General features: G+C 37.3%; 1 protein-coding gene across 3 annotated transcripts in view; it reads left to right on the forward strand.

The window, feature by feature from the left end:
• The window catches only part of EFR3A (EFR3 homolog A), a 113425-nt gene that overhangs the window by 14446 nt on the left and 71734 nt on the right, over nucleotides 1-27245 (forward strand). For 2 of the 3 annotated variants that reach the window (XM_027606399.2, XR_003522205.2), the window contains 2 exons: nucleotides 21891-21967; nucleotides 26008-26135. In XM_027606399.2, coding sequence (XP_027462200.1) covers nucleotides 21891-21967; nucleotides 26008-26135 — 205 coding nt within the window. Of the gene's footprint in view, nucleotides 1-21890; nucleotides 22038-26007; nucleotides 26136-27245 lie in introns of those variants that run through there. The other variant, XM_027606405.2, reaches the window with a different exon arrangement.

The raw sequence follows: 27245 nt of genomic DNA on the forward strand, positions 1-27245 counted from the left end.
TTACATAGTATATCTTTAAATTTAAAAATCTTAGATCATCCAGTATCAGATTACCATAATCACAATACAGTCATATTAGTGGAGAGTAGAATTCACTGGACTTTTTTCTCTGCATGCTCAAATTACGATAAAGCAGAGGATTCCTATGTTACAAAGGAATAGTGGGCTCTAGCTTCCAAAACTAGAAATTGCTTACAGTATGGGTTTGCTGCTAGAATTTGGTGAAAGGTTACATAGAATTGCTTCAGTTAGTTTACTTATTGGTTTTGGGACACTTGGGCCAGAGTGCTCTGTTGTCACAAGCAGAAACTCACAGTGCACGGTGAGTAGGAAAGCTTTAAGGAATCCTAGGCAGCAGTTGTCATTTGGCTGTGAGTTTGTGAATGCCTGGGGTTCTCTCCCCCTTTTCCCAGTGGTCCAGTGCTCCATGCATCTCTTGCGTATTGTCTGGTGTGCTGAGGATTTGTAGTAACTTTTGGGGGAGGCACTCGAAGAGTGTTTAACAAAAGCTCACTTTTTTCATACATATTCTTGTATTCTTAGGGGTATTTTAGAGCTCAGAGTAACTTATAAGTAGGAAAAGAAGATAATTTCTAGAAATGGGATGTTTTGTAATATGACACCTTCTCAGGCTGGGTGTCACTTCTCCATTCTCTGCCATTTGACTTGATTTTTGTACCGTGGTAACAATAGTATAGTCTTTTGGCAGCTGCATAATATTTTGACTATGTGGCTTTAGTCTCCACAAACAGAACAGTTCAGGTGTTTTATTTATTTGTTTATATTGTTTTTAAGCCATCTCAGGAAGACAGTGCAATGCATAAACTGTTGAAGAGCACAGGCTCTTAACTGGATCCAGCATTTCTAGTTGTGTGACCTTGGCCTCAACCTTTCTGATTCCCTGTGTGTAACCTATAAACGTTGATAAGGTTGTGAGCATAAAGGAAGATGAATTTGGAGTATAGTAGATATTCACGTATTTGTTGAATGCATACTGAAAGAATCAGACTGATTGATAAGGAATAAGGAATAAGAGCAGGGAATTCCTGGGGTAAATTACCCATTTGGTTAGGTCTTCTGGTTTTCTACTGTATTTGGCACTATATCCATGAAACCAGAATTTGTGTCTTATCCAACTTGCCTTTAGGATTTGAGGTTGTGTTAGTTTCCCTAGGGCTTCTGTAACAAAGTAGCACAAACTGAGTGGCCTAAACAACAAATTTATTGGCTCACAGATCTGGAGGTCAAGTCTAAAATCAAGGTGTCCACAGGGTCTTTCTGAGGGCTGTGAGGGAAGGATGTGTTCCAGGCCTCTCCCCCTGGCTTGTAGATAGTCACCTTCATGTTCGTATGGAGTTCTCCCTGTGTGCATGTCTGTCTCTGAATTTCACCTCTTTTGCAAGGTAACAATCATATGGGATTAGGGCCCACTCTGATGACTTAATCCTAACTTAATTACCTCTGCAAGCCCCGGTCTCTAAATAAAGTCCCATTCTGAGGCACTGGGATTTAGGACTAGAACATAGGCATTTGTTGTACCTCTAATAGATGGTTTGAGACATGAAAGTGAAAGGTTTTTTTAGTTACAATGTTTCCATTTTAAAAACCATGATTATCTATTAAACCTTGATGTAAACTCATGGCTTTGTTGCTTTTTCTTTTACCAAGACCAAACATTCATTTATCTAAACTTAAGTATACCTAGCACCTGAAGAAAATTGGTAGAATTGAGCAAAAATTCTTTCTTTCCATATCTGTCATTTTGTATGCTTTTGGGATGGGGAAAGAATGTTTGAGTTTGTATGACTGGAATATCAAGGAATGAATTCTCTGGGGGCTGACTTCAAGTCGTTTTGGCATTTGAATTGACTTGAAAGGAATGGTACATATCTGGTAACTTTAGAACTCACTGGTCTACAGGCTATATGAAATTTTACTTGTTTTCCTTTTCCAGGGCTACATTTTGCAAGGTAGCACAAACTGGATGGTTTAGGACAGCAGAGTATTCTCGCAGTGCTGGGAAGTTATAAATTTGAAATCAGGGTGTGGGCAGAGCCCTGCTCCCCTTGAGGCCCTGAAGAGTCTGTCCTTCCTAGTCTAGCTCCGGTGGTTGCTGGCAGTCCTGAGTTTCTTAGTTGGTGGCAGCAGCACTTATCTCTTCCTGTCTTCTCCTGGCCTTCCCTGTATGTCTCCATGTGTCTCTCTCTTTATAAGGATACCAGTCGTTAATGAAGGGCCTACCCTTATCCAGTATGACTTTGTTTTAACCTGATTTGCTGTGCAAAAACTGTTTCCAAAGAAGGTCACATTCATAGGTACTAAGGTTAGGACTTCACCATATCTTTTTGGGCAACACAGTTCATCTCACAGCATTTATTCATTGCTTTAAAAAGTTAGGTTTACTTTTCATGGCTCTCTTTAATCCTCAAGTATTCCTGACCAGTAAACAGACAACTTTGTTACCACAAATTAATGTACCGAGCCTGACAACTCCAAACTCTGCCACTGTCTTGCTTGTTAAGCCATTGCCTTGCTTTTCTAGGCACAGAGTTAGCCTTCATTTTTTACTGTCTTTTTGTTTTAACAGTTTGTTGTAAATTCTTTTTAAAGTTCCTTCTGTCTCATGCTTGCTTTATCAACTCTGTGATGAGTTATGTTTGAAATGGTTGAACCTGCTAGTTTAAAACCCGTAGGAGATTTCACTTCCAGGAATCTTTTGTAATTGGAGTGCCTATTACTTCACTACTGAACGCATATTATCAATATACCACTTTTTTTTTTTTAGGGTAGGCTATTCTATATAGATAGAATGGCATGAACAAATGCACGGGAAGGAAAAAGTTTGGGGCTTGATTTGAGAGCTATGAGTATTGACAGTTTTTATTGTGAAAGATGTTATGATTTATTTGGGAAGTAAGGCTGAAAAGGTGGAAACTGTGCCCAGGTTTGCCTCTAAGACCAATCCGGCAATGAAGCATAAATAAATTAGAGAGATCCCTATTTTGGCAAAGTACAACTGACTTCACTTTCTAAATCTTTATTTTTAAAGATTTTATTTATTTATTTCTCAGAGAGAGAGAGCACAAGCAGGGAGAGTGGCAGGCAGAGGGAGAATCAGGCTCCCCGCTGATCCTGGGATCATGACCTGAGCCAAAGGCAGACGTTTGACCGACTGAGCCACCCAGGCGTCCCACTTTTTAAATCTTTAAATAAATATTTGTGTACATAGCTAAAATAGGCTGTTAAATCATGTATATTTTATAAAATAAGTGATTTTGGTTTTTGTAGGTATGTTCTGACTGAACTATCTTATAAATTATCTAATTGTGGATACTATAGTAATTGTCTTTTCCATTATATTCTCAATATATTTCTGACGTATAATGAAATATTTCAAACTCATATTCTTTCTGTGTTCATTTTGCCTTATATATTTCACAGCCATTTTAAAGGCATATGGAAAATGTCAGATTTTTTTTTTTCCACTTTCACAAACTGGAAATGCCACATTCAGACAACTTCTGAGGAGGCATAAAGGCTGTTTTTGTGAGTCTAGGTTTGAACCAAAAACTTCAGTGGACTTTCTTGTTACCTGCATGGTAAGTTAATTTAGAAAGAAAGTATTAAAGCATGAAAATGAGGAAAAAATGGTAGCCTACATCAGCTAGCTAAGGTCAACTAACCTTTGCCAGTATGCAGGTCGGGAAGAACTGGGTCCTACAAACCATTGTATCTTCAGCTTTCCTTGGAAATCAGTGTCCTTTGGGGTGGCTGGGTGGCTCAGTTAGTTGGGTGTCTGACTCTTGATTTCTGCTCTGGTCATGATCTCAGGGTCAGAGATGGAGCCCAAGCAGACTCTGCTTGGGATGTTCTCTCTCTCTCTCCCGCTGTCCCCCACTCCCGCTCACATGTGTGTGCTCTCTCTCTCCCTCTCTCAAATAAAAAAATCAGTGTCCTTAGACTTAAAAGGAAGTGGGAATGGTAGCAAGCATAGGTGAATGAGATAGACTTTGAAATTGTCATTGGTAGATTTAGTAGGTTTGTTCTTTCTTTGAGTAATTAAAAATCTGAAGCCTGAAGCAGTGAACATTTTTGACATTTAGCTTTTGTTGTAAGTCCCTGTTGACTTGCTTTACTGTCATTGGTATATCCTGCTAAGAGTTGCTTATTCAGATACCATAAAAAGAATAGGCCATGAAAAGAATGTTTAGTAGATTGTTTTTCATGAGAACTAAGGACCAGTGTAGAGGTTATTTATTACCAAAGTATATTAGTTTTTAAAAAAAATTTTTTTGATAATTAGCTTAATATACCATAGGAATCATTTCCAGATCCTGCCATCAATAGTTTTATGTACTCAGAAATGATACTAATTTACATCTAATTAAGGAAAATCTGATTATATTTTTTAAACTTTTTTCTTTGTGCTGTATTTAGTACATTAAATGCTTTTTTAGGTACAGGTGTCTTAAACTAGATTTTTTTTTTTTAAAGATTTTATTTATTTATTTGACAGAGAGACACAGCGAGAGAGGGAACACAAGCAGGGGGAGTGGGAGAGGGAGAAGCAGGCTTCCCCGCGGAGCAGGGAGCCCAATGTGGGGCTCGATCCCAGGACCCTGGGATCATGACCTGAGCCGAAGGCAGACGCTTAACGACTGAGCCACCCAGGCGCCCCTTAAACTAGATTTTAATAGAAAATCTCCCTACTTTGTTCTTGATTTTGCATTTTCCCTCCTAGCTATGACTGTAACTAAAAGTTTTTCACTAAGTGTTTTTTTTTAATCCTTTGACATAGTCAACAGACTAAACTCATAATTACATAGTTTCATAATGCCATTTCTCTGCCTCCTACATTTTGGGTTGTTCATATTGTGTACAAAGTGAAAGTTCTCATCCATGTGTCCAAGATCTTCTAAAATTTCAAGGAGAGAGAACTCTATATATTAATATGTGCATTTGTACAGCTACTGCTACTTACCATTCTGGTGGTTTTTTCCTCCTAAGGCCCCACAGCTGAATCAGCTGGGTTAGTCATTTTGCTACTCCAAGACAGCCATTGTTTTCCTCAGCCTTTCTGGAATACCCTGTTAACCTCTGTTCATTTTCTTACTGTTGTTGAAAGACCAGCTCATAGCTCAGCTCTTTTGCAATGAAAAACTTTTCCTAATCATTTCAGCTCACAAAAATCTTTCCTTCTGATCTCTAAGGAATCGTCTACTTACTTTGCATGCATGCATGTCTAAGCTCACTGGTCTCATCCTCTAAGAAGCAATCTTAGCCTTTTCTCATTGGAATTTCTCATTTCTCTTATATTTTATTAATATTATTTCCATGTGGGTCTTTCTTTTACCCTTTCAAACATATGAGTCCTTGTTAAGTAATAATCTCCACTGCAAATATTTGGTCTTTTCTTATACTTCTGCAGTACCTTTTATAGTACTTTTCAAATAATTGGTATTCATTAATTGTTTGCATTTAAGACAGAATGTCTTGTGCATTTTGAGTCAAGAAATCTTAGATTACTTAGTTTTATCTCTGGTTTGAGTCTTGACGGCAATTGGTAGATGATCCTGTTTGGAAGCTCTCAGGGAATAATCAGTAATTTTGCCTACTTCTATCGTAAGTTCTGTTCTTTGTGGGCATCCCATGGTGCCATCGTTTTTTATATGATGTCCTTTCAATATTTGAGTAATACCTTATATTTAACATTTACTGTGTGACATTCTGTGGTAAGCATTTTTTTTTAACTCAAGGGAGGAAGGTTTTTGTTAACTTACGAATTGCATTTAGCAGCTTTTGAATATGTCATTCCACAGTCCATCTACAGTTAGTCAAACCCATAGCAGTTCATTTTTGCAGAATCCATGAAGTAGGGCAAAACACTCTTCAGTTAACAGTGAAATACCTACTTAGCTTTTGCAGGCAGTTAATTCATTGAACCCCATTTCTGACCACTAAAATGTGATGAAGAGCATGCAGAGAATTATATAGAAATGATTATGAAGAAATTTTGATTTGATTTCAAAGTTCATTAAATAGAAAACACAAAAACATAAAAAGGATGCAAATATTCTTTTACAAAAATCTGAATGGAAAAGTTCTAAAGAATAAATTGTTTTCTGTGGAGAAGGAACTTTATATATTTTTATTTTTTTAAGATTTTATTTACTTATTTATTTTTATGTAATCTCTCCCCCCAGTGTGGGGCTTGAACTGAAAACCTTGAGATCAAGAGTTGCATGCTCCACCATCTGAGCCAGCCAGGCACCCCTTTGGCCAGAGGAACTTTAAAACAAACAAAATCTGCAAATCCTCTCTCTTTGCCCAGATTTTGCTAATAAGGCACAGAACAGAGAACAGTAATGTATACAGTGAACATACCAGTGTAATGTTGATATGCAGCATGGCTTAAAAATTATGCATGCTTTAAAAATCATGAAATGTACAGAATGGAGCATTAGTTCAAGTATTCTAATGGCTGTTTCAGAGGCTTACTTTATTGATCTCAGATTGTAGTATATTACAGAGTATCAGAATATATTATGTTGATTTTAAAAGGCCAGTTTGTCTCTTTTGTGATTTCAAGTTTATTTAACTTCTTTGAAAATATATACTATATATATAGTTAAGATCAACAAACTGTGATACTGCTTTTTTTAATGTTATGGTAGCACATTTCAACAATGATGAAATTTAAGAGAGAAAAAATGTGTTAGTACCTTATTTTTTTTGTATGATCATGAAATCAAAGCGTTAAAGCTTTATTGTGACACAGTAATGAAAAATGAAGTATCATGGCATACACATGGTACCAAATACTAAAAATTCTATTGAAGCTATATACCTGCCTGCTGCCAAAATTTACTTTCTGTGTAGCTCAAGAAACAACTGTAAGTTTTTTGTGATAACCACTTTAAATATTTATGTATTTTAAGTGGGGGTCAGATGCTCTTTTTCTGTTGTAATACTTTATAACTGACTTAATCTAAAAAATATTTTTTGATTCTGATAGAGAGGACTCAAATTTCCAAGATTTCATTTTGCTTTCACAGGAAAAATGTCTATCACCGTAGGCTTGCTTTCTAGACATTTCTGAATCCTTACCCTTTCAAAATCTTTTACCCTCTGAGCCTTTCAGAAAAATATGTCAACCAGGGCGCCTGGGTGGCTCGGTCGGTGAAGCGCCTGCCTTCAGCTCAGGTATGACGGTCCCAGGGACCTGGGATCGAGTCCCGCATCGGGCCCCTTGCTTAGCGGGGAGCCTGCTTCTTCCTCTGCCTGCAGCTCCCCCTGCTGTGCGTGCGCGCTCTCTCTCTCTCTCTCAAATAAATAAATAAAATCTTAAAAAAAAGAAAAAGAAATGAGTCAACCACAGCCCTGTCCTTGAGGAGTTTATAGACCTCTAAGAGAAATGGATCAGTAGGTCCCTTAAACACATAGTGGTGGTTTTGGTGGCAGCGAAGAGTGGGCCGTGCCCAGCATCAGGTGGTCATCAACAGCTTCCTTGATGAATAATGCCAGGCTGAGGCAGGGGGGTGAGTAGGTTGGCTGGGTAAAGGAACAACGAAAGAGAAGCCTGCCCTCTTCTTCATATATGTTAGTTTACTAATGCTTTTGAAGATGTGACATGCAGAACATTGCCTTTTCTATCTCCAACCAATAGAATTGTTAAATGAGCTAATTTCAGAGGTTTGTGGCAATGATTAGAAACCTAGGTTTGTGTTTCCCCAGCTTGAAATTTCTGACCCTAGCAATGTTCTTACATCTTAGGTTGAAAAATACTCTATGAAAAGTTTGATATTCTTACTTTAGATGATTACTTGGTGCCATTGTGGCTTTAGACATAGAAGTAAACATGGTCACGAAAATCAATATGACATTACTTGGTTATAGGTGGTCCTGCATATACTCATACAAAATAAAATGACTTTTAGTGAGACATTGTCTTGGGAGCCAAAATAGATGTATCAAGAACTCACAAAATTCGGGTGCCTGGCTGGCTCAGTCAGTAGAGCATGTGACTCTTGATCTTGGGGTTGTGAGTTGGAGCCCCAAGTTAGGTGTAGAGATTACTTAAAGGTAGAAAATCTTAAAAAAAAAACACACCTCACAAATATTTAGTTAATTTATAATTTTATTAGTGGCTGGTGTTTATTGATTTGTACTTTTGGATCTCTACTTACTGGAAATCAAATTTTCATTTGTTAATTATTTCAATAAAAGGGAAAAAGGAGCTCTGTTAGGTAAATGAGTTAAGATATAGCCCCCCCCTTAGGAAACTCGAACTGCCACGACATGAGAGAATAAGTGATAGAACAGACATGGATGTGATATTGCAAAGCTTTGTGAGTCTTGTCAACTCCCAGCCTTTTAGAACTTCCTGTTCATCATAACTTCCCAAACGGTACTGACAGTTCTGTAACCACAGTCTTAAAATTGTCTTTGATGATGAAAAATACAGTGCGACAACTAGAATTTTTGAATTTTACCATTCCAGATTGAGAACTTCCTGAATATACACCTCTTGCATTTCTGGCACCTTATGTGTAGAAGACACCTTATAAGCCTAATTTGATTGGTTGACCAGTCATATGAGATAGTTAAAAGGTTCTTTGCATGTCTGTCTTGGAAAAACTCCCCAAATATGGAACTTCTGTTAAACTATATCTGTTATTAGAATAAGACCAGTGACCAATTCTTGATCTTATTAGAAGAAATCTCTGCTTTTGTTATACATTCAACACCAAGTGCCAAGTGAAGGGTAGGGATTCCACAGATGTAAAATTTTCATCTTCTAGAAATTTTCTTCTGTTGTTTTGTGATTTTCTCATTCTAGTCAATTATTTTATCCTTCATTATTTACTCAAAATTTTAGAACATAATCTAGTTCTATATTTTAGGTAAAAGATTTGTATCTTACTAAAAACTGATTAAAACAGTAGTGAAATATTACTAGATCCTTATGAGGGGTATTTTGTATTATTTGTCATTTTTAATAAGAACCTATAATCATAAACTATGTGATCAGTCTCTTTTTTTTTCCCCCATATCAAGTGTAGAGTCTCTTGAACAGTGATTTTCAGTTTGGATATTCTGAAACTACCACTGCTGTGATTTATTTTTGGTCAAAATATTTAATCATGAAATTGTAATTCACATTACCATTAAATCTGAGGGTTTTTTTTGTTTTTTTAAATGATCTTACCTTTTTTTTGGAGAATTGTTTGAAGTCCTTATTTCTTTTATCTATGTAACTGGTACTTTTGTAGAAGGTACAAGATTTGGAAAACTCCTTTGTGTTTGTAACACTGTTCTTTTTTTTTTAAGATTTATTTATTTATTAGAGAGTGAGAGAGATACCACGTGCACACGGGGTGGGGGAGAGGGAGAGAGAATCTCAAGCAGACTCCCTGTTGAGCGTGGGGCTTGATCGCAGGACCTTGAGATCATGACCTTGAGCCAAAATCAACAGTTGGACACTTTAACCACTGAGCCACCCAGGCACCCCTCTAACACTATTCTTTTATAGTTTTCTTCCTGTTTCTTTAGTTCTCTTCTACTTCCTTCTCTGCTGGTCATCCCTTACATGTTTACTTTCCCCAGAGTTCTCCCTAACTCCCTCCCGTTTGTCTTTGGTGATTCCCAGCTAGCTGCTTTGCTATCACTCATATGTTTTTGGTTCTTAAATTTATATTTCACTTGCCTACTATGGGATCTCCTATTTTAGGTTGCTACCTCATTGAACATTTGCAAAACAGAATTCTTTCTCTCCTTTTTTTTTTTCTGAGAATCCTGATTTTATTTATTTTTTTTGCAATTTTTTTCTTTAAATTTTTTATTGTTATGTTAATCACCATACATTACATCATTAGTTTGTGATGTAGTGTTCCATGATTCATTGTTTGTGCATAACACCCAGTGCTCCATGCAGAATGTGCCCTCTTTAATACCCATCGCCAGGCTTTTTCTCTCCTTTTTGATACCCTTCTCCCACTCCAAAATGTATCTTCCTCTGTTCCTTGTTGGTCAGTGACAGCACCATCCAACCATTTCTCCAAACTGTCCCATGTCCTAGTTATTATGACTCCTCCTTCTTACCATCTACATTCAGTTGGTTTCCAAGTCTGCTTCCTGCAGGTTTGTCTAGCCTTCTCTAAGTTTAGAGAACTTTATGCGTGTTTGCAAATTAAAAACATACTCTTGTTGAAACCTCATAGCTTTAACATATGCGGCTCCTTCCACCTGGAATGATAATCCTCTTCTCTTGGCCTAATTCCTAGTTTTTCTTAAAGACTTAGTCATCACTTCTTGCAGGAAAGTTAGGTGTTGCGCTCCTGTTCTCCCAGAGCATTCTGGTGCACCATAGCTGTTACCACACAGACTTTACAGTTCTCTCTGTGATTATCTTCCACCACCAGATCATGAGCTGCCGAAGGCCAGAGACTGGCCTGGATTTGTATGCTCTGCATTTAGCCTAGGGCATGGCAGGCCTCTTATTAAAAGCAGCATTGCCAAAAACATAGATGTGATTGGGTACACGAGTTTTCCCAATCAGATGTATTTCTGAGGCATAGGTGTTGATTTACTTAAGAGGGTTGCAGTACGCCCTTGTCCCCTTCTGAGTTTGGAACCAAGTGAGAGAAATATAAAAATCAGTCTAATGCCAGTCAAAATATTAGCTTTGTTTCTAATAAAGCTGGGTCGGAGAATGTGACTTGACTTTTGTGAAGGGCTACCTGTGCTCCAGATCTAGACTTTTCAACAGTGTGTCTAAGGGACATCCCAGGTTGGCAGAGCAGACATACTTAGCCTTCTTCAAGGGGGACATCCTGACTCCGAACTTCTTGGTAACCCCACTGTGGCCACAAAGAGACCGGCTTCTGACCCAAATATACTTATCGTATAGAAGCAGAGAGAGTGACTTGCAGAATGCAGATCTGAAAAAGAAACCCTGAAGAGTCCATTTGTTCATTCATTCAACAAATAGATATTGAGCACTTACTATGTTCTGGGCATTGTGTAAGGAATTCAAAGGATAAAGATTAGGGGCTTATGTTTTAGGGCATGCTCAGTTCCTTCATCCGGACTCACCAGTAAAAAGTCATTCTTTCTTAAAACAGAAGTCTTCTCTAGAAAAGGTGGGGACAGGAGAATAGAATCATTTTTACAAACTGTATAGCTATTCTTCTACCTGTTTCATGTAAAATAATTCTGAGGACTATGATAATTTGAAGGACACAGTGGCATGAAATACAGAGAAGCATGCAGGAGCAGTCTTTTATAGGGAAATTTCAAAGGTCTTGTTAGTGTTACAAAAAATTTGCAAAGCCTGATCATGATCATTTGTTTTCCTTTGCTTGCAATACTTAGGATCTTAAAGGCCATTTTATGTCACCCTGATTTATTTCTAGCATGGGGTCTGCCAAGTATTCATTTATATGAGTTACTTAGAAAATCTAGTCCACAGGGAGCTATGGTGGCAGCATTTCAGAGTAATGAGGAAGTTTTAGAGATCTCAGCCACAGACACCAGCGCGTTGTTGGCAGTGATAGGTCTTTATCATGTCAGCACCATCTTCTGTGAAATGGTTTCCAGATGCCCTCACATTTATCATTTCTGTCATTGTATTTAGTGCTTTATATGATTGATTTATTGCAATATATTAGATGATCTTAAGGTGCAGCCTGTATTATAACTTTCTGTCCATTGCATAACGTAGATAAGGACAATGTCCCAAGTACACAATAAGAAAAAGTCAGATGCTGCTTTAAATCATTATACAAGGGGAGTGGTTCTCTAGAGCAGTTGTTTTCAAATTTGGATGTGCATGAGGGTCATAGTAGGAAACCGGGTGATTTTTAGAAATAGAAATTCTGGTATCCATCTCTAGAAATTGACTCAGAAAGTCCTTGGTGGGGCCAGAGAGTATTCAATTAAAGAAAAAAAAAATCCAGGACACTGTTCTTCAGATGGCTTATAAAGAAAAGCATTAATTGTACTGTGGAAGCATAGTTTACATAGAATTTCTTATGAAGTAACCTCATGAAGAGAATAAGCACATTGACACAGTAGAAGACTTGTGAGTATTGACTTTGTTAGGGAAATTGAGGATGGTGGTAATTGTTTTTTGGTGTGATAGTGTTAAGAGTATGGTGGAAAAAAACAGCATAATTGGGTATATATTATTCTACCCAGAGACTGAGGTTGAATTCAGTCACTTGCTATGATTTTGTTTGCGGCTGTCTATTGTTTTTAGTGAAAGAATCCTTGTTTTCTGTAACTTTGATTCTTTATAATCTTGCATTTATTTATAAGTCTTGATGTTAGAAGCCAGTTTTGTGAATTAACACATCTCAACAATGCCTAGCTTAGTAAGTTGACCGTAGTAGGCATCTTATAAAACATGTAATTATAAATGTCTAGGGAATTTATCAGTTAATGGTCTTTATACAAAAATTATTTTAACTGATAACTGATATATTAAGGTCATAGTTATCATATATGAGAAAAATTAAAACTAGGTACACTTATATTTTTTTACTCTATTATTATTTATTTACTAGTCTTTTTCTTTTTTTTTCTTTTACCCTTCTCTTTCTTGGCTGGATTGTTGCTGCTTTTCCTCATTTTGTAGCTATAATCAAAAGTCTGACTTCTTTGTTGGTGCCCTTAGACATGTCCCAGTACTCACTCTAAGAGAGTAAGTAAGTAGGAAAACCGTAGGTCCTGGGTTGCCTGGGACGGCCAAGATCTCTGCTACTGGTCCTGGTGTAATTATTAATAGCATCTTCAGACAATCTAAAGATACTTAAGTACTAAGCACCCAGGACCTTAGAAGCCTCTGAATCAGTGATTTGCAAGTTGAGTTCTTGCCTTCACTTCTCTGTAGAGATCCTTCAGTGCCTCTGTAGGCTTATCTTTGTGGTGTTAACATCATGCCTCTTTCTGTGTTTTGATTTCTAACCCCCACGTTCCAGCATCCTCTTACAAGAAACACTAGTATCATCTTTATTTTTAATGAGAATTTTTGTGTTTTTATGTGGAATTTTTAATTTGTTATAATCTTATTTTTGAACTATAGAAGGTTTTGGCTGTTTCAAAAAAGTTTTTGCCCTTTCAAAATGTTTTCTAAATGGATGAGAATTTCTGGGCCATTTGCTTATGTGTAAGCATTGATGGAACAAAAACAGTTTTCAAAAAGTCATAAAAACCAATATTCCATGGTGTTCGTGAATACTTGTTCGTGCTAAGTGTTCTTTACAAGAAATTCTAACTAAAGGAAAGTTGTAAGTGCAGTTTCTTTTGTCATCTTCCAAATTAAAGGAACTTGCCATTAGTCCTTTAGATACACATAGATCTCCATTTCTGTTTATCTTTGAAGAATACCTTTTCTCCTTACAGTAAGATGCTCCTGTACTTTCTGGCTAGCTTTGTTGTATAATTACCAAGATTTGCTCTGAGAAGTGGAAAATAAGTTTTTGTAGGAGAGCTCCAGCAATCGATTTGTTGAAATATACTCCAGAGATTAAAACTGTCAGAACCCGTAATGACTTGGCCACATATTCCCCTAGTTGGGCATTCAATCTCCTTTTGACAATTAGGGTTTTGTTGTTGTTGCTGCTGCTGCTGTTGTTTTTGGGTCACCTAGAGTCTTTGCGGTTTAAATAAGACTCTAAAAACACATCAATGCTTAGTATTTTAATTTCTCAGTTCCATTATAAATTCTAAGTAGTCTGATTTACCTTTTGCCCTTTCTGTTTTTCTCCCTCTTAATCATTTTTTTTTAAAGACTTTATTTATTTATTTAAGAGAGAGAGAATGAGATAGAGAGCACGAGAGGGAAGAGGGTCAGAGGGAGAAGCAGACTCCCCGCCGAGCAGGGAGCCCGATGCGGGACTCGATCCCAGGACTCCAGGATCATGACCTGAGCCGAAGGCAGTCACCCAACCAAGTGAGCCACCCAGGCGCCCTTAATCATGGTTTTTAAATATATCTTCAACCACTCTGTAATTCTCCCCTCCCCTGAAACTTGTTAATTATGCATGGTAAATATTTGCATAATAGTACCATGGTTTGGATGAGGAAGGTTGTTGCTCACATACTTTTTGTTCTCTTTAAAACATTTATACATGCAGAAAACATTCTTTTTATAATTTTTTTAAAGTAGTCTCCATACCCAGCATCGAGCCCCAACACAGGGCTTGAACTCACAACCGTGAGATCGAGACCTGAGCTGAGATCGAGTCGGACACTTAACAGACTGAGCTACCCAGGTGCCCTTCTTCTTATAGTTCTTAACGGTACTACTGACATTATCATAGAAGACATTTAGTCAATATTTTATATATTAAATAAGAGAATCACATACCATTTCAGTTTTCAGTTCTGCCTCATCTAATTACTTACCTCTGGAAATTGGGACACAGGAGTGCTGTACTCCTCCAAGACTGCCACCTGAGCACGTTCGAAGGTCTGTGGCATACAGGGTCCAGGGGTACATATGGTCTTAGAAGTTGGGATGACCCACATGTTATGTCCTAACTCTGGTAGAGACAGGTGTGAGTACTTCTCTTACCTGGTTGCAGCTCTGGTTTCTGTCATCCTTTGGATCCTTTCTTATTTGTTGTTTAAGCCAACGTCAGATGGAATGAATAGAGAATTGTGTTTTCTGATTTTAATATTTGTGGTAATTTAGTTCTGTATGATGATTCCAGAAGGTTTTCAGATGGAATCTTGCAGGATTATATTTTCTAAAAGCCAGGATTATTCTATGTTTATTGTTTCTGTTTTGGTAACTCTGCTGAGTAATATTTAATTTTTTCAGTTAAGTATGATAGTATACTGTAAAGTTAAATCTAAGTATAAATCTTTAAATTGATTAGGAGAATGTCTAATACTTATTTTTTCTTTAAAAATTGTGATAATGGGGGGTAAACAGATGTTGAGTATAGACCAATCACTTGTTGACTCAAAAAAGCTTTTTTTTCCTGTGGACAGTATGTATCTCTGTGTAGTTTTGAAAGTGTATCAGAGATTTGTCTGCGTATTGCTTGTTGTACAGCCACATATTGCAATGTAATGGAAAGAGCATCTTTTTAAAAAATAGTATTGAAGCGGGCGCCTGGGTGGCTCAGTTGGTTAAGCGACTGCCTTCGGCTCAGGTCATGATCCTGGAGTCCTAGGATCAAGTCCCGCATCGGGCTCCCTGCTCAGCAGGGAGTCTGCTTCTCCCTCTGACCCTCATGCTCTCTCTCTATATATATCTCATTCTCTCTCTCAAATAAATAAAATCTTTAAAAAAAAAAATAGTATTGAAGCTTTAGTTCCATTTATTGCCTTTGTTGTCCTCTTTTCCATAAAGTTTATGTGCCTGGGAATAAAGAAGTAGTGAAATTGAGAACGAAAGGAGAGAAGGTATAGAATTACAAGTGGAAAGAATTGTGTAATAAAATACTCCTTTAATGGATTAAAATCCTCTTAAAAGGAACACTTTCCTGAAGATAAGACTATTTTGTTCCCGTTTCTTTGACCCCGTATCTCATTAGTCACCAAACCCTTTTGATGCTTCCTTTGTGCCACCTCCCACGTTCCTTCCTTTTTAAGCTGTGGGCCATTAGAAAATGCATTCTGGTTTTTTCCACGTGTCACCCTCCATAGTGATGTTTGCATTGTGCCATCGGCTGTAATTGTCCTTCCCTGTCCCCAGTTTACCCTTATTCAGTGTATTCGTTCCTCATGGGAGCTCTCAAGTCCTGTGTCCTTCGTAAAACCTTTCTTCACTTGATAATTACCTTTCTTCACTTGAGCTAGAGGTGCTTTCTCTCTCTTTTGAACTTCTATGGGTGACCCTTATACATTGGATAGCCCTTGTCCTTAGATGCTGTCCAAATCTTACTTCAAAATCAATTTTTAAACCTTTGTCTTTTTAAGTAGACCATTACCTTTTTAATCCTTGTGGTTCTTCACACAGTGGCTATATACATGTTGAAGTGCAGGAATAACATCCATATTATAGACTTTATATATAGCATATACAAATATGTGTATGTGTATATGTATATTTCTATATTAACCTTTTGTATGTATGAGTGGGACTGTAGCATTACTGAATCCTTTTCATTGTATTGTTCTGACACTAACTGAATAAGTAACTTGACTTTTAATTTTAACCTTGGAGAAAATAAATGTGATGCTCATTCTTCCAGGATTCAGGATACCATAGAACTGTAGTTGTCGGAGTGATACATTTTTTAAATCTTCCAAAAGAAAAACAGTCTGTCCCTTTTCGCCTTGATTATGGATGGCCTCCACTAGGCCGAAAAATAAAACATGAATCGTATAAGTGAACCAGTTGACATCTCTGTTTGTTGAAGAAATTCTATTGTTCTGGCATTTAGTGTTTTGTGGTGGACAGGTGTACTTTCTTGATGATTATTTTTATTCTTATAGCACATATCAGAGCAGATACTAAATTTGTTTATCAGTGAACTTTGGTTCTTCATTTAATTAAGAAACATTTTAATAAATGTCTGCTATGTGCCAGACATGCACAACAATGAATAAGATACATGGATTTTATGTTGGAGGGACTCATATTCTAGTGGTAAAGGCAGACATGTATATAAATAAGTATAATGAATTGTTACAGTTGTAGAAATATACAGTGAAGGCATAAAGAACCAAAATCCTGTAATCATAGCCATTCCCATTTAAAAGTATGAAATTTAGTAAGCCCTAAATAGTACAGTGAATTCCCAATATATTACTTGTAAGAATTAATTGAGATAATATAATTGACATGTAGAAGATACAGATACCATTATATGCTGCTTCTACAGATCATAAAATAAACCTAATTTAAAGTCATACAGTTGGTTCCCATAATAGGATCTAAGCATTCTTCAACTCCAGTGACAGTGTTAGTATAACTTATTTTTGTTTTAGAAGATAGTTTTATCCCAAGTACCCAATGCTATGTTGGTGTTTAATAATAGAGACATTAATAGTTTAATAATGGAGACTTTAATATTTCCAGTTAGATTTAACTTATTAGATTATATAGTTTATTGAAAATATAAGTAGCTTATCTTAAAAGGAGTCTTTATTAATTATCCAAACCCCCCACACTCACAGAGCTGCATAGGAAAGCAAATGTCATCACAAACTAGAAGTACTCACCAGTTGGCCAACCACTTAGAATACTGGCCCATTAAGCAGATTTCTCCCAGCACCTTTGTGTGCTCATGTGCCTGATTCATTTTGCTTTCAGTTCAGCTGTGAGGTTTTCTGTGCAGCTATTCAAGTCCTTCTATGAATGCCTCTGTGGGCCAGGGTGGGTTGGAAATTAATTTTAACACCTCACCATCAAAGAAGAAGGAGGCTGCCAGAGGTCACTACAGCTCATTTCTGCCTGAGATGAGGACCCGGAGACATTGGTGAATCCCCATGAGAATGATAGTAGGGGAGCTAAGGAGAAGAAATTGTCTTGGGGTGTCTTTAAAGAAGAAATTGTAATTTGGGACTATGCAAAATTTGTTAAAAATATATGTTACATGACTTTTACATTGTAGGCACTTTGTATATCTATATGGATTTAGTACCCCTAACCCTGAGAGGTGGGCAGGGAGGTAGTACTCAGCCCATTAATCAGAGTGCTCCGTGGCCCTGCCTGAACACTGCTATAATATGTAGCTTGGTACTTTTTTGGGTACCAAAAAAGTTTCCAACTGTGCCCGTGTTCCATTTTTCTATAGGTATCCCATTTGGGACTTGTTTGTACTGGCATATCATAAGCAAAGCTCTGAATTCCACCCGCATCAGGAGAATAGTGAACTCCCTTCTCCTTATGTACTAGAATTAAATGTAATGGAAGAATTCCTATCGATTGCTCAGAGTAGCCAGTTGCTTGAGGCATTCTGTGATATGCTTAGTCCTTTGGAAAGAGAAAGTTGGGAAGGGCTCAAAAATAGGGTGGTCTGGGGCTCAAATGAGTTTGTTGGAAGGGATTAGAAGCAAGGATGAGGAGGAATTGAAGGAATGCTTTCAGGAAAAGTGTAAGTAGCTTTATTTTCCCATGTTATTAAACTGTGAAAATCTGCTTTTATTAAACTAGCAGCATGCACTTTTGTAGTATCTTGTTTAAGCTCTTCGGTCTTGGCAGCAGAATTTGATATGGATATTATCAAGTTCTTGATAGCTTTACACTTGATGTCAGCAACCAGTTAGATAAGTTACAGTCCATTAGTACCCTCTGCTAATTAATTACAAGTGAAGTGAACTAGGCACTTCCTGAGCAGTAGGAAAAGGATCTAAAAGCAGGAAGATCGACTAGAAAATAGTCTCTTACAACATGAAAGACTACATTCAAGTTCCTGCAGCAGAACTCGACAAGCCCTATGAATTGACTTCGACAAGGGAGTCAACCCCATTTCTATGGCTGAGTAGGTCCAGTGACTTCATTTTACTTGTTCTTGTGATGTTTACAAGTATAGTATTCTCTTCTGTAAAGTAGTTAATAGTGTTTCTTTTGTGATTACTGATGCCACAGTCATTTTAACCTTATGTTATCATCAACATGAAATCTCAGTAAATTGAAAAGTTTTAATTCTGGTTGCATGTATCTTCTCTATAGTTGGTAGCTTTTCATTCATAATAAGTAGAAGAAGGTGTTTCTGTTTTATTTTGGGTTTTCTGGAGAAACGCACTGTGATCATTTACTTCTCTGCATGGTAGTGCATTCCTAGTCTGTGAGTCAGACTCACTCCTGCAGTCATGGTCATTGGTCATGGTTGGTGGAGAGCTAAAATGTTTAGTTTAGAAATTGTCTTGTACTTGCATGTAATATGGCAGTTACCCTTTGAAGTCATCCAATCTGGGCTGGACTTGGCTCCACTGTGCTCCTTACCAGCTGGGTGATACCAGACAGATGGCCTCCCTAAGCCTGTTCCCCATTTATCAGAGAGAGATGATGGTACCCGCTTCAGAGAGTTGGTGTAGGAGTGAGGAATGTCGGAAAATACTTAGTATAATGCTGCACACATCGTGCTCAGAAAATAACATTTCACTGCCCCCCCCAACTGGTACCGATACTATTTCTGAAAACTTATTGTGAACCATATACAGAATTTGAGTTTTTTTTATTCAAGTATAGTTGGCATACAGTGTTACATTAGTTTTTAGTGTGATTTTTTAAATGATTAGTTTACAGCAAAGGTTTTCATACTGTCAGGAAGATTATCCGTAGGGCCCTCAAGCACCTTCTGCTTACCCCTTGTAGTACTTCTTTTATTGTATTAGTATAGCTACCATTTTATTGAATGCTTGCTATATGTTGTACTCTTTTCATTTTTAATTTCCCCAATAAGTACAAAGAAGGCATTATTATACCATTTAACTGATGAGGAAACATAGGCGTAGTAAGATAAAGTAACCTGCCCATCCAGCTGGACAGCAGGAGACCTTGGGGTCACCCCTGGCCTGTCTGACTCCAAAGCCCTCCCTTTAACCGCATACTGCCTGTGTGGCATTTTCCTCTTCACTCCTGTTTCTCTCAGTAGACCTAAGCTTTCTGAAAGTAGGAGCTGCATATGGTGTGTATTCCAAGTTCACATCTTTTCTAAAACCTCTTTAAACTAAAAGCAATGTATGATATCCCAAAGTGTCAATGTAAGTGAAACCTAATAGCTATTAAGAATCTTTTCTTATTGAAAATAACATAATTTACCATTTTGACAGGGGACTTGAAGCAGTGAGACTTGTTTTTCAGTCCCTTGCTGGTCTCTTTGCCGTGATAGCAATTTGAGTGTACTATATTTGGCCTTGCATTAGTGTTAGCAGAGTATTCATCTTAATCTTCTTATCAGGTTGCAAGCTTTTTTCATCATTGCCATTACCTAGCTTGGTGCTCTGCATGATAACCACTCAGTACATATTTGATTTTAATTTATTTCAGTGTATTAATATTTATCTGAAGTATTTTTATACTGATTGTAGTAGACAGAGAAATACGACTTTTGCTTACTTGCCTTTTTCCTCCCTCTCCTCCCCCCCTTCTTTTCCTCTAATAATAGGACCAGTGTTTGCTTTTGGATTCTAAAAAAGTTCAGGTGTTTTGGTGTTCATTAATGAAAAATTCCTCAGTGAACTCTTTGGAATTTTTTTTCTTCTGTTAAAGTAAGAAACATCCTGAACAATAGAGAGCATTTCATATTATCAGTGCATTGTGCCAAGTATATACTGCTGAAATTAATTCACTGGTTTTTTTTAAAGATTTTGTTTATTTACTTGACAGCGAGAGAGGGAACACAAGCAGGGGGAGTGGGAGAGGGAGAAGCAGGCCTCCTGCTGAGCAGGGAGCCTGATGCGGAACTGATCCCAGGACCCTGGGATCATGACCTGAGCCGAAGGCAGGTACTTAACGACTGAAACACCCAGGCGCCCCTCACTATTTTTTTTATATATAAGTTTATAAACTCAAGGACGGGGATCTTGTCTCTTATACTTTCTTGTATCTGTGGCATCTAGCATGGTCTTAGGCACATAATTGGTACAGGTGAAATATTTGGGTGTTGACTGATTTGACCACTAGTACCTGTGGTGCTATGGGAAGAGCATGGGGTTACAGAATTAGACACTGGATTCTCACCCAGCCATTGCTGTTGAGTAAGTTACTTGGTCAGTTCTGCTGCACTTCCCACTCCTGTAAAGTAATGGTAGTAATACTTCACTAGGTTACTAGAAATGTTATTATTTATGCACAGTGCTCTATGATCGCTAAAGATACTGTACAAATCTTAAGTCTCTCTTGTTCTTATCACTTTATTGACTCTGCTTCACTGCAAATCTGGACTCAGTCTTATTTGTTTTGGCCAGTGCCGGGCCCTCGGTTGACACTTGGTGTATGAATGCGTGCATAAATGTGCGTACTTCATGAGCAAAGTGAGATCTGGAGAAGTCTCTTGCATAACCTTACTCTGTGAGATAGTCTGCTTAGATCCGAGTTCTTTTAATTTCTGGCTCAAGCAGTGTTTCATATCATATTTTGGTTTCTAAATACATGCAAATGCACACTTCCACAGAGACACACATACTCCAGTTTCATAAATCATGGGAATAATTTTATAGTGGTTCCAGACCAGCATTCCTGTTATTAGTTTGCAGGACAAGAAAACTAATCGCTCTCACTTACGTGGTTCTTTCCAGATAGCTGATGTGCTTTACCCAAGGCCATGTAGTCACTTAAGTGAAAGAATTGGAATGAACCCAGATATTCTGGATGCCAGTCCATTGCTCTTTCCAAGACACCAACACCTGAAACTATATAGAGCAGCCTTTGAGCATTTTTGAAATTCCTGGACTTTCCTTTGAGGTTGTTTCCCCCTCTAGTGTAGTTCCTCATATGATGCATTATGTAGGTACCCGTATTAATTGTTTCCACCAGCCGCAGTGGAACAAACTGTGCTTCAAGACCACTGTGGCTGGGACTGTGACTGGATTGGGCCAGGCAGTGGGAATCGGGGCTGGAGGATGCAGAAGGTGGTAGGAGACGAGATTAGAAAGGAAGTAAAGGGGTTAGAGATTATGTATTTGCCTTTATAGGGTGAATTTGGTAGGTTGTGTACACACACGCACACACATGCCCCTAAATGATTTGATTTGGAATTTTGGAATAATTCATTAATGTATTCACTTTGACCTAGTGTCTTTGGGGAGGGGAGAGGACATTTTTTCATTTCTTAGTAATGGAATTTGCATTCCTGTTTTCTGTTGGCGCTAGTTTGCAGTTTTTATTTTAAATAACTCATTAATGTTCAGAAACCTGAATTTCTAGGTCAGTTTTACAGGATGAATAATCTTTGTACTTTGTGATTTTATTCTTTTTTGAACAGGAGTGTGTTGCTGCTGTTCTGCTCTGCGTCCTCGCTACAAACGCCTGGTGGACAACATATTCCCTGAAGATCCAAAAGTAATTTGATCTACATCTACTGATCCTTCTCTTTGCTGACCCATCCTTGCCCCCTGCTGACCTCCCTAAGGTTTCCCTAGTTTCATTTCTCTACTTTTACCCCTAAATCTCACCATGTACACTACTATTTTTATATTTATCTTTTTGGTTTTTTTTTTTTTTTACTTTTAAATGACCCATGCTTGCTTGTCTAATTTTCAGATCCTTTTCGTAGATTAACAAAACATTTGGAATGATGGACAGATGGTGTTCTCTTGTCTAGATAGTTCCTATATTTAAGTAATACTTTTCAGAAATTTATGAGCTAGTGCCAGATTATTTGTACAAAATGCTAAGAGTACAACTGTGAACACAGACATGGTTTTCTGCTCTTGTTGAGCTCACAGACAAGGAAATCGGCGATTATAATATTGTGTGAAAGAATGCTGTGATAGAGAGATGACGCACAGGGCACTTCTGGAGTGGGTCGGAATGACGCCTAATGTGGGCCTGGAGAACAGAGGCCTTAAGGAAATGAAATCTAAGCTAAGATCTGAAGAGTAAATAGTTTGGCCACACAATTTTCAGAAGAGAAGTGAGAAGTAAAGGAATGGTATTCTAGGCAGTTTGTTCTCTTTTTACTTAAATGCTTGCAAGTTTTTCATAACCATTATTTTATTATGGAAGATTACTGTTTTCAAAGCAACTGGATTTGATTGATTTTGCTTGACACTGTGCTAAGTTTTCCAAGACTCCGTTAGTCTAGTGTTAAATGGATATGAACAAAAAATTGTTAGATTGGTTTAATTGCTTTATTTTAAAATGTAGCTGGGGCACCTGGCTAGCTCAGTCCACAGAGCATGTGATTTTTGATCACAGGGTTATAGGCTCGAGTCCTATGTTGGGTGTAGAGATTACTTAAAAATTAAAAAAAAAAATGTTTACCAAAAAAATAAATAAAATATAGCCAATTGTAGAAACCTTTTGGTTATCTTAACATTTATATATTTCATGATATATGAAATATTTATTTTTAATCGAATTTGATTTAAACATTCAGCCATTTAGAAGAGGTTAATTTGTTACATACTATTGGCTGCCAGATACCTGGATAATTTGTGGCTGATTAAGCTGGAAGATAGGGTACCTGCCTTTATTAGCTTTTCATCCATTGACTGACTTAAAGCAAAAGCATACTGAATATTAAATCTTAATGCATAAGTCAGTAAGCAAAATTTTAAGTAAAACAGGTGGTAATGTTTTTGCGTTTAAAGCAGAGAGATTTTACTGTGGGTTGGCAATCTCTGGGAAGCATTCTTGGAGGAAAGGAGATTTGCTGAGCTTTGAAGGATGTATGCCATCTGGACAAGTGAGATTAGTCTCTTTGTTGCAAGTGAGGGGCCTCTAGAGAAAAGGCAAAGGGGTGTAAGAGAAAGCAAGGGGTACATCTGAGATTAAGAACCTTCAAATAAAGGTTTATATAGCCTCATTGTAGAGGGTATTGGGTGATAATCACGTTGACCATGATTTCTGATTTGAAATTCCAGTCATGTCATTTAATAGACTGAATGTTCTGATCATTGGTGGAGGCCAGATTATGGAGGAATGTGAATGACAGACAAAGCTTCTCCTTTATCTACTTTAATTCCTAAGCAGTGAGGGAGTTTTGAACACTTGTGACCATGGAGTGATGACAGGTAGATTAGATTAGTGATGACAGGTAGAGAGAATGGTTATAGAAAGAAAATTTTTGCCAGGTATTGATTGATTGATTGCTGAGTATTTAGATAAGATTTGTTCAAATGGAGATCTGTAAAATAAGATTTAAAAATATTTACATAAACCTTGCATACATGTGGCAATCATAACCCATTTGACCTTATTTGTTATTTTTAATTTATTGACCAACAATAAAAAATCATGTAGTATAGCCAAAATAGATCAGGCATACTACCCAGTATACAGAGGTCTACATGTTACAGTCCCGGCCTTCAAAGAGTGATCTAGTGAGGGGGACCAAACCATGTCTTAGTAATTACTACCCTTGTGATCATGGGCAGGTGCCTCGGTTTCTCATCAGAAATGGAAATTATAAATAGTTCCTATTTCATAAGGTTCTCATGAGGATTAAATGAGTTAATATAATTCTTTGCTCACCCTTTCTTCCCTAGTGTCAATGACAGTGCCTGGCACATGGTTTAGCACTTCATGAGTATTTGCTTAATGAGTGAAAAAACAGTATGATAAAATATAATAGACATAAGTACAGTGAGCTAAAGGAACATATAGGGGGAGCCTCTTACCGAAGCTCTGAAGGGATGTTGGGAGGTTGCACTGAAGGCTTTTTGGAGGGCATTGAGACCTGCAGGATGAGTAGGCGTTACCCAGGTGAGCTAGAGAAGCATTCCCAGGCAGAGGTGAGTTGAGTGAGAGGAGTCATGCACAGACTGTATGATTCCATCGATGTGTGCTGCTTTTGATAATGCCAGAAACCAGAGTGCTGTTTGCCTGGAGAGGAAGACATGGACTGCAAAGGACATGAGGAATCTTTTGCAATGATAGAAATGTTTGTACCTTGTTTTTTAGTGGTGGTTTCACAGATATACAACTGTCATAGTTCAAATTATAGTTTATTGTGTATAAATAATTCCTCAAAAATTAGTAAGGGATAAAAAAATGGGTGAGAGGCAGTCATATTTAAGTAATGATGTAGAGGAACTAATACAGAGGGAGAGGTTAAAAAACCAGGAAAGATAGAGGCTAACTGGATGGAGCCAGATCCTGGGCCATGTGAAGCAAACAGCAAGAACATAGGCAAACTGATTTCTCCAAGACAAGTCCTCCAAAAATAGGGCACTTTCACTTTGCATGGGGTAGGGTTTCTTCATTCAGGTTCTGCTGACCTTTTGATCCAGTTAATTCTTTGCTGTTGGGTTATCCTGTGCATTGTGGGATGTTTATTAGCATCCCAGGCCTCTACCCCAGATGCCAGTACACCCACCGCCCAGCTGTGACAATCCAAAATGTCTTCAGACATTGCCCTGGGGAAATGAAGTCACCCTGGTTGAAAACGACTGGTCTAGAGGGCACTGAGAAAGCAGGGGCGTTTTTGCCAGTAAATTCTAATCTGATGACTTCCATCTTCTCTGAGGAGGAGAGGAGTTCATTTGATGTCAGAGAGGGAAGAGAGGCGGCAAAGTAGCAAGTTTGAGGAAAACCGAGTTAGGTAAAAAGTAGGTTGGTGATGGAGCAATGACAATATAGCCAGAGAATGTGGAGGGGACAGTTGAAAATGTAGATTTATAAAATTTTTGCTTGTAGATTCACCATTTAACATAATTTTTCCGTCTCCCTTCCCACCTCCTCTAACAATCCTAAAAAGCATTTAGTTATTTGGACTATATATGACCAAAACGTTTAGGCTGATAACTGATTTGTTGTCTGAGGGTGAGGAGTACCGTCAGATCTGTGGCCTGTCACCTTTTAGAGCGCAGAGACAAAGGAAAGTTTGCCAATCCCACACTGGGGGCCTCTTGTTTTTTAATATGTTGGCTAAACAGAGATTCATGCAGTTCTTAATACCTTCTCATTTATTAATTAAAAGAAGGCTTTGTAATGCTATCCGCACGTTTGGAATCATTTTAACATGTTCACTGTTGTATATGTAAAGGAGTAAAATAGGCTTAACAACATAGTGTAAAATTTTAAAATTGAAATAAATTTGTTTGCAACCTTTTCACTAAAATACATCCCATTCCCTACATATTGCATTTAGTTGAGCTGTTTCTCTATTTAGGAAGGTGTTAGAATAATTCATTGCTTGTGAAGGTATATTTAAATATTCTGCCTAAAGGGGGGCATTTCTTTAACTTTCTGAAAATTCTATATCTAGAATGGTGAATATTTACAGTAAGGAGGTTATAGCCAGAAAGGTTCAGCATAAATAATAGATTAATCACGAATCCCAAAAGGGGACATGTGAAGCAAACAATGGTTAGAAATAAAAAACAATGATGAAAATACAGATAGCCTATTTATCTTGCTGTTCTTCTTATTTTTAGGATGGCCTTGTTAAAGCGGACATGGAGAAATTGACATTTTATGCAGTATCTGCTCCAGAGAAACTGGATCGAATTGGTTCTTACTTAGCAGAGAGGTTGAGCAGAGATGTTGTCAGACATCGTTCTGGGTAAGGAAACTAATTGCTGCTAATACTGTATCTCTGAAAATTCTTCCTAAGCTAAATCATTCTGTACACTGTTTTGTCATCTAGTCATGCCAAGATGATATGTGGAGGATAAAACCTTGTAATATTTTACAAGGAAATGTATACCTTGCAGCTTTTATTACTTTTCTGATGGTTATGTTTTAAGAATAGATACATGTGAGTGAACAGAGTTGCCTTTAGCCTAAGCATCCATTAATTTTTGGTATTTTAATATTTCTTTAATGGAAATAGTAGAAATTGACTCCCTTAGTGTATTTATCAGTAGAATAATGAAAGAGAACGTTAGGCTTAGATATTAAGATCCAGAGAATGTAAGCATGCTGATTTGGACCTGTATTAGCTATATACCTACCTATAAATGAAAGTCTGTCATCGTACTCCATTCATTATGCTTGAACAGTAGTAACTTGGATACTTTGGATTATAAGTACTTTTCCATATTTATTTTATGATCCTCATTTCTTAGAGTACTCCATTCTTCAAGTGATACTGGTTTTCCCTACTTCCATATTGTTATCTCTTAGAACATTTTAGTGAGTCTTACAGTTATTGAAACAAAGTTATCTAAAGTCAATTTTAATTTTTAGTATAAGCTTTAAAATCTGATGAATTGTAAGGTTAAATTTATGTTTCCTTATGATACTCTGTTGTTGCTGGTAATGTTTTTTACACATATTTACAAATACAAATAGATTATATTGGAAACTTTAGGCACATTGTTTATAGTAATTCTTTTGGGTCAGATGCAAAGATAGATGGTTAGAAGTCTGGAAAATAGAAAATGTCCATGTTTCCAAAGAAAAATATACACAAAGCTAATACTAAAGAAACTTTGGAAGAGTTTGGAAAAGAGTAGACGATGGGGTGGTAGTACAGTGTAGTTTTTGTATACTTCAGCTTGAGGGTTATTATATAATCGGAGATCATTAGTGTTTGTGAGAAGTAAGATTTCACTTAGGAACTACTAAATTTGCCTTTCTCTGTTCCATGCATTTACATTTAATTATTCCAATGAAAAAGCACCTAAGAGAATTTGGAGAGCTAGAAATGCTTTGACATTATTTTTCTCTT

Source organism: Zalophus californianus, chromosome 4, assembly GCF_009762305.2.
Source record: "Zalophus californianus isolate mZalCal1 chromosome 4, mZalCal1.pri.v2, whole genome shotgun sequence".
NCBI lineage: Eukaryota > Metazoa > Chordata > Mammalia > Carnivora > Otariidae > Zalophus > Zalophus californianus.